Below are 8,732 nucleotides of genomic sequence, written 5' to 3'. Positions count from 1 at the left end.
CAGTTTACAAAATTTCAGGATTGATTTACTCTTGTTAGATTATTTATGATTTAAATCTACTATTCCGTCTGTTTGATAATATGATTATCAAGTGGAAGTTGAAGCTGAGAAGCTCAAATTATAGGACAGGACAAAGGCAGGGAGCTTCAGACCGACATCAATCTCTGTTTGGGTGCTCTCTTATTCAGAGTAAGATCTCTGCCTCATGAGAACATGCTTTAAACATTTCTGGACCCTCCTTCTAAATGGAAAGAGGAGGGACCCGCAGGGGACATGAGTGTGAGGTCTTGTAATGGCATGTGGGAACGACCTTAGGACAGTGCCCCCCCCCTTTTGGGACGTTTCCGTGGAGAGAGGCTTTTCCGCAGACTGGAGGGGCGTGGTTTTGCATACTACCTGCAGATGGGGCTTCGTTTGTTTCTGTTGCTGGCATGCCACAGACCGGTGCCAATCCACGGACCGGGGATTGGGGATCCCTGCCTTAGGAGATAGGAAGGAGAGTGGCAGACTAAACAACTGGCATGCAAAAGATTTCTTAACCCACAGAAGTAGGGAGGGTGTGGGAAACGTTTTTGAGAGAGCAAAAAAGAAAAAAGGGAAGAAAGATAGGCTTTCAGATTTGCCTATATTATAATGTAACCTTATAATAAAGATAGAACTAATATTCCTGGTTGTGCTTCTTGTCCGGACTACCATGTAGGATTTACAGGTATGGCTGGCACACCTAATGCCACACTCTTCAAGTAACGGAATACCCACAAAATAAGTGTCACATAAACTGTTACAATTTTCATCTGTTCACTAAATTCACCTACCCAGGCTAAACCAAAATATTGGGGGGAGGGTCAGAAAAACACAATAGCCACTTCCTGCATATTATTGCCAAGAGAATTACACAGAATTACACATATCAAGGCAGTAAGCAGCAATCAAATTCAACTCAAGAAAGTCTTTACCTAAATGCTTAATATTAGAGTGAGGCCTTTCTTCCCAAATTCTATCCTATATCATTTACTACAATTTAAAAAAAATCTTTTCTTGGAGGTCCCCATTGCCCTGAATCACACTTAAGACCAAAAGAGGAAAATAAAAACACACATAAACGCACACGCAGGCGTTTGGCATCAGAGAGACCAAAATATTTTCTACATTCCTCAGTTCCTGGGAAAAAATATAGTCAATTTTAAAATTATTTTTGCATTCATTACGTAGCTGTCTGAGAAATGGCGAGTCCTGCGTAATTAAAAGCAAATGTTTTCCTAATTTAAAATCAAACAGAAAAGGATAAAGGCTTGTTGAGATAAGCTCTGGAATAAAGAGCAAAGGAAAGAGGTAGAAGGGGACTCAACAGTAGCAAACTATTCAAGATAGAATTTAGACATAAAAAACCCCACCTTTCCATATAGAAACTAACTCTCTAAAGGAGAATATTTATAGCTCAGGGTTGAAATGAGGAGCTTTTTATGCTCTCTGAGCTTGGTTGTTTTCTTGCAAACATTTTATTATCCAAACTAGGTAACATCATCTGTGCTAGTGGCTAGTGCTACCGTTGATGTTATCTAGTTTGAGTAATGAAACATCTGCAAGAAAACTAAACAACCAAGAGAGCACCAAGGACCCCTCAACTAACACTCTGCACCTATGTATATATCGACACATACATTTGAATTAGAATTAGAATTCTGAAATGGAATGACCATACAAAGAACAACTATATACATGGTGTCTTACCAAAGATGTACAGTAGGTAGAATTATTCACAGATCTTGATATACTTTGAAGCAACTGCATTTAGATCTTGCTCCTTTAGGAATCTTTAAACCTATTTTAAGGTAAAGGATGCCTGCACCTGCACTATTCCTAAAGCTATCTAAATTGCAGGTCTAATTCTGCTATGCACCTCTTACTTTGTAGGAGAGCGAATTCTGGTCGATATTCTTCAAGCTGTGAGTTACAATATTTTCAATGGTAATGGAACCCAGGTCACAATTTGCTATGCCAAATAATTTTTTGACCAAGGACAAAGATCCCAGGGTATAGGGAGAACTATCTATAGTAAGAACAAACAGGATTCAATCTTTTGCAAAACTGTCTTATTTACATGTTTAAAATGTTATGAAGAATTAAATATACATAAGTATGTTGATAAGCATCACAAATCTGGTTATAAATTCACAAAATACATGAAAACATTCTGTAGCATGAAAATGTGGCTTCAGATTCCTCCAAGGAAAGCACTCTAAGCCAGGATCAGTTTCAAAAAAAAAAAAAAAGGATTTATTGTGGTGAGCCTACCACTCCAAAGTAGAAATGCACACCAAAAAGTTCAGTAACCTTTAATGAATTCCTGCATCCTATTTCACCTGTGTACCACAACATTTTGAAATGTTTATTAGTTTTTAGTTCAATCTGTACCTTATATGGGTTCTTAAAGTTATTTCTTCATTCTAAGTCTTGTTGTATATGTCTTTCACCCTTTGACCTAATAGCAGTTTTTGTGCAACCATATTTACCAACATGTATGCTGTTTGTCTGTGTAGAAGAATTAAAAATCTCCCCCTTCAATTCTTACCTGCCAGCAGAACAAAGATTTGAGACTTCTCAATGCAGATTCTAACAGCAGCCAGATGACACTGTAGAAGTCACTGGTTTCCTTTTTGAAAAACTGTATATATAAAGAAAAAAACAGAACAAGATTGTTAATTGCCAAGCTGGAGAATTAAGATATCTGTATCCTTGAGAGTTTCTTGTCAACTAATATTCAAGAATACTATGCCATAGAAAAGTGGAAAAATTACTTAAATCAAACTTCATGATGTCATACAACATTGCTTTCCTTTTTGCTATAGCAAAAATCACATTACAAAGGCCTCCAATTTTAAACTGGGAGTCACAACTTTCACAAAAATGGTACTGAGGACTTGACATTCATACAATGGCTATCTTAGGGGATATAAAACTATTACAAAGCACTAATTTATAGACTTTTAACTGCTGTCCTGAAAACCAGAAGGATGATCTTTGCTTTTCCTTCTTTTCCTGAGGATACTAAATGCAGCAAGCCATCATTTTCCTTTTCTACAAAAATGTATAGGTCTCATTTGGGGTCCAGAAGCATTATTGAAACCTGATATTTTGCTCTGATATGAAGCAAAGCAACTTCTTAATTTAATGCAAAAGAATCAGATAGGACAGGGAGTCTTATGGGCACCAAAAAAGGTCTTCTCCATGCACACAGAGGCCTGTGGATGACATGTTGGAGATTCCAGCATTGGATAATTATGGATTTTATGCCACACTGTTAGTTAAGCCCTAATGCCCTAGAGACAGGAATTCCTTTGAATTGTGGACACAAAATAACATGACACAAATTTCTTCATCCTTCTGCCTTCCGCTGTTAAGAAGGACCGGGCAGAAAGCTATCACTTAAGGGCTTAATTTTCTGTACTTTGTCAAAAGAGCTAAAAGCTCCAGCAAAGTATTAATTCATTCTGCTAACCCTTGAAAAGCATCACAACGAGATGCTTTGCGAGGCTGTCATCTTGGAGGAGGCAGGATGAGCAAAGCACACCCGTCGGAGCTGAAGAAGTTTATGGACAAGAAGCTATCATTAAAACTAAATGGAGGTCGGCATGTTCAAGGGATATTAAGAGGTTTTGATCCATTCATGAATTTGGTGATAAATGAGTGTGTGGAAATGGCATCTGGTAGACAACATAACAACATAGGGATGATGATAATACGAGGAAACAGCATCATTATACTAGAAGCCCTGGAATGAGTATAAAAAAATGAAGTACTGGCTCTTACTACAGTGTGGGCAATTTTTATTATTGTTGGTTCTACAGGAGCATTCCATGTTTACATTTTTTAAAAAATAAATTGGTAAAAAAAAGAAAAGAAAAGAAAAGAAAAGAAAAGAAAAGAAAAGAAAAGAAAAGAAAAGAAAAGAAAAGAAAAGAAAAGAAAAGAAAAGAAAAGAAAAGAAAAGAAAAGAAAAGAAAAGTCACAATGACTGATCTCAACATAGTCTTCTATAGGGACTCCTCAAAATAGATGTTCCTGCTACATACAATGATGCTATGAGGACAGGACACCAGGTCAGGAGCAGATCAGCATAATTAATTTGCCTGGAAAGGATTAATGCAGTAGAGTTCTGGATTGATAAAAACTTAAACAAAATAAACAAAATAATGGAAACTTCCACATACTGAGAATTAGAAAAGGCGAGGCCACAATACACTTTTTTCTCATGGAAGTTTTTTTTTTATATATACCTGCATTTTCTCTTCACAGAGAAGCATACAATTCACATCTCCAAGCACTCCGATCTACAGCACAGATACTGAGAGCCAGCCTATTTTCCCCACATGCAGAATCATGATCTGCATTTAGTGATAGGAAATACATTGCATCTATACTTCAGTGCACAAATATCATTTTCCATCTGACAGGTTGAGCTGAATAGATCATCGTCAGGTTTTCAGGTTGAATTGCTCAGATGCATTTGAGATAATATGACTCATCAGTATGCATCTGGTGCCCTCCAGATATGTTTGCATGTTAAATGCTACCCAACGAATAGCAAATTCATTTCCAAACGGGGTTCCTTCCATAACTGAAACCAGGATCTCATGTTTGAAGGATTCCAGGACTTATGAAAATATCAAAAGCTTTTATAGATAGAAAATTAAAAAGATATCATGCTCAGCTGCCAGAAAATACCATACAATTTAAGAAGAAGAAGAAGAAAATTGAGAAGAAATCATATATCTTGGAAGGGTATAACTTAAAGAGGAACTTCACACTTCAGATATTATAGATCCCACTTATTATTTCTTTGTAAATCACCTCTTTTCCCCATACCTTTTTAACAGAAAACAGAGATTAACAGAGATTTAACAGAATCTATTTGTGGATTGCAAGTAGATTGGCAAATTCATCCATCTCTACAATGCATATAGCATTGCTATCATTTAATGAATAATTAAATATAACAATACTGGAGGCACTCATAAAGATGGATTTGATAGGGTTAAAGTTGCCTTCATTCCAATGATCAAACTTTCACTTTAACAAACCAAGATATAAGCAAGAAAGGAGCTTCCTGCTTCTTTCACACATGCTTCAATTACCCAAGGCCTGCAGTTTTCTCTAAACTGAAAACCAGGTTTATAATTTCTAAACCATCCAAAATATAAAGTTACTGTTACACTAGCTCCTAAATCCCACTTTGTTTGGAAACAATAAATGTTCATTCTAGTTCCTATGAAACAGATCCTTCCTGGTCTATTTCAAGGGAAAAGGATAACAAGGAAGCTGCCTATAGGAACATGACATTTTTGCATTCCTCAGTTTATTAATCTGAGATGTGATTATTGTATCTCTATTTAGCTTCTCTTTCAGCATTGGGTAGTTTGGTATTTAATTATAAGAAAATATTCCCATTTTAGTTTTCTTCATGGCACAACAGCATCCCCTAGTGTTTGACAGAAATATTCCTGCAAAGATTTTAACAAATGGAATTTCTTCTGTATAAGTAGTAATAATTCTCCAATGCCAATGGAGTCTCTTCCCCTCCTGTTTTTGAGTGCACATTGCTTTTATTCTTTCCCAATTTCTTCTCTATTTTCAGATTTCCTTAAATAATACTCTGCATGAATTTGGAGTGCAAAATCTACTTTGCACCCATTAGTTCTTACAGCCACATTAATTTACAGCAAAGTGAGAAGAAATTTTCTCATACTGGAGATGTAGGACTGAAGCTGAAATAAATAAGGTGATGTTGGGAAGGAGCAGAAGGTCCTTTCAAATTTCAGATTTGCTCTCTCAGATACAACACCCACAGTGAGATTTTTTCCCAAAAGACTCCCTTTTACAAAATGCCAGCTTCTTGTAGCTTGCCTGTAAACATTCACAAACATCCCCTTTCATTGATACAGTAGCTTAATGGAAGACACCAAAGCAAAGTTCTTTGCAATAACTTCCCTGACACTCTTCAAGATATGATGGGGAAACCAGCCTGGAACATCCTTACCTGAAGTGCCCCACCGACCAGTACACTCACACAGAGAGGGCCTCCTCAGGGTGCCGTCAGCCAAACAATGTAGACTGGCGACCCCCTTCTCTGTGGGGCCCCTGCCCTCTGGAATGAATTGCCCCCAGACATACGGAGGATCCCCGATCTCCGCGCCTTCCATCGTGCAGTGAAGACCTTGTTATTCCAGCAAGCCGCTCTGATGGGATAAATGGTTTTAATTTGGTTTTAATGGGGTTTTAAAATTGGTTTTAAATGAGAGTTTTAAATTCGGCCTATGATTTAATTATTTTAATCTGCTTTTAAATTCTATTTTGTACACTGTTTTATTATGGCTGTTCACCACCCTGAGTCCTTCGGGAGAAGGGCGGTATATAAATAAAATAAAATAAATAAATAAAATAAATAAGATATTAAGATTTTCTGGTCACTGAAATAATGTAAATACTTATTTTTGCCATTTTTTAATGTTCAGTTCAACATTATATTTCAATAATCAAGGAGATACATATTCATAAGATGAACCAGTAGCTACATGAGATACTTAATATTGCAGGTGTAATTTATTTGATTTATAGCCGGCCATCTTTCAGGAGTTCAATGCATTATACCTAGCATCCCCTCCTATTTTCCCTACATCAACCCTATGAGGTAGGTTGGACTGAGAAGGTGACTGGTTGAAAGTCATCTAGCCAACATCTATACCACAGGGAGGAGTCTTCATAGTCGATAATCTTAGCCACCACACTGCCCTGGAATTGTATGCATATGTATATTCATTTATAGATGACTGCATGTGAACCCAGACAGATAATCTTATATGAAATACCTTGGGAATAACTACAGAAGTAAATTCAGGCATTTGAGGAATAAAACTAGACGGGTTTGATTTAAAATTAATTATCCTATTTTATCTGGCTAGCTTTTCGCAGCAAACAATCAACATAGATTTAGTAAAATATGCATTTGTAAATAAACTGTTTTAAAACAACATTTTTAAAAACCAAGAAGCAGACAATTTTAGGAAACAATGCAGCACACAACAGGTGAATTAATCCATCTGCATTTTTCTTCTAGTTCACTCTGGAAATAAAGTGTTTCTATTTTTTCAATTCACAAATGGTTTCTCGATTCTGAACAAAACTAGCCTAAAGGAAAAAAGCACAGTGGCAAAGGAAGAAAATGCTGTTAAATGTTTTACTACTGTTACAAAATCCAAATCTTTTCATTAATTCATTGCTATGGCTTTGGAAAAAAAACCCTGCAATTTTCAACTACAGATTTCTTGGCTGAATTACTCTTTGCTCTTATGTTCATAATAGTTCACGATTACTGGATGATTACTGAATGTTCAGGTCATAATCAACTCCTTGTCACCAGCTAAGGATTAAACCTGGTATTAAACCCTAAAAATAGCAGTAGGAAAATGAGCCTGACTGCATTCCATTTTTAGCACCTGGAATGTAATTCAGTCATTGCCTGATTCTTTTTTCAAGATGACACTCGATTCCATTAAATCTTCAACAGCATCAGAAATAAAATTATTATTTCACTGCTCTTTAACCATGCCCGCCCAAAATAGACTGGAGGAAAGTAAGCCAAGGTTCCTTGTCTCCCTTTAGATCTAGTAAACAGAATTTCATTTATATCTTCATGATCTGCTTTCCCAAACAAAATCCAACCAGGTCAGTTAGGGTGGGCATACGCCTTCAACATTGCCTCTTATACCCTTCAAACCTTCCAAAAAGCATGGAAGACATGGCTTTTCCTCCAATCCCTGGAATAAGGTGAGGTGGAGCGAGAGAATTTAATGAGACTGTATGTTGGAAGTTTAACTTTGGTGCAGGTTTTTAAAGTTTATGCTTTTAATAGATTTAATATGGTACCATGCTGTTTTATTATTGATATTGTTGTAATTGTTGATTGGGAGCCTATCAGTTTTATATAAGATGTGAAAGGTTATAAATGTTTTAAATAAATAAATATTTTCCTATTGTTCTGCCCCAGCTCCAAATCCCAAGGAGTGTGACACACACAAAACTCCAAAAACTCCGTTTAATACAAACAGACCCCTTTCAAAATGCAGGCTTCCAGTGCAAATGTCTTTATCAACCTGCTATGAATTACAGAGAATAAACAAAGTCCGACAAAGGTTGGCAAACAGCCCAGAAACCAAGATATAACAAGAAACTCACTCTCAAAATGCTCTGTGTAGTAATTAAACGTTGTTTCCAGCAGCATGTGCTATCTGTGAGCGAACTTAAATAGGCTAAGGGAATGGCCAATTAGACCTCCTCCTGAGTAGCCACTCCTGCCTTTTGGCAGCCCTGCATGCTCGAGCATTGAGAAGAGACTCCTCCACTTCACTCTCTCCACTTGAAGGAGCCTCTGGAGGTTCTGAAGGCCCTGGTTGAGTCTCTGCCTCTGGCACCACATCCTCTTCAGCCTCCTCGCTGTCCGACTCGAGTGCCGGCTGCACAGGCTGCTGGCGCGACACCAAACCAGCCTCCTTGTCGTTGGGATCAGCCACAATCCGTGCAGGCCGTTGGCGGGCCACAACACCTATAAACTGATATTGGAGTTCTTAATATGGCACCCCAAAACTCCATAAATGTGTTTCATGTGGGAGAGTTAATAAAGCCCCCTTTCCCCTTCTTAGGAGTAGTTGCTATAAAGTAGTTACCGCAAAAATCCT

General features: G+C 37.3%; 1 protein-coding gene across 1 annotated transcript; it reads left to right on the top strand.

Moving 5' to 3' along the window:
• Positions 1-3,534: 3,534 nt before the first annotated feature.
• Positions 3,535-3,872, top strand: SNRPG (small nuclear ribonucleoprotein polypeptide G). Its single transcript, XM_070956373.1, has one exon. The coding sequence runs from the start codon at positions 3,557-3,559 to the stop codon at positions 3,779-3,781; it is 225 nt and encodes a 74-aa protein (XP_070812474.1). The 5' UTR covers positions 3,535-3,556; the 3' UTR covers positions 3,782-3,872.
• The last annotated feature ends 4,860 nt before the right edge of the window (positions 3,873-8,732 follow it).

Source organism: Pituophis catenifer, unplaced genomic scaffold (genome assembly GCF_029215685.1).
Source record: "Pituophis catenifer annectens isolate HBS135680 unplaced genomic scaffold, rPitCat1.0.hap2 SCAF_1, whole genome shotgun sequence".
Taxonomy (NCBI): Eukaryota; Metazoa; Chordata; class Lepidosauria; order Squamata; family Colubridae; genus Pituophis; species Pituophis catenifer.
Note: the sequence above shows the minus strand (reverse complement) of the source record. Positions and strands in the feature narration are given on the sequence as shown.

Excerpts from the sequence above, each read along its gene's own strand:
- SNRPG (XM_070956373.1), top strand. The coding sequence starts at position 3,557 with ATGAGCAAAGCACACCCGTCGGAGCTGAAGAAGTTTATGGACAAGAAG.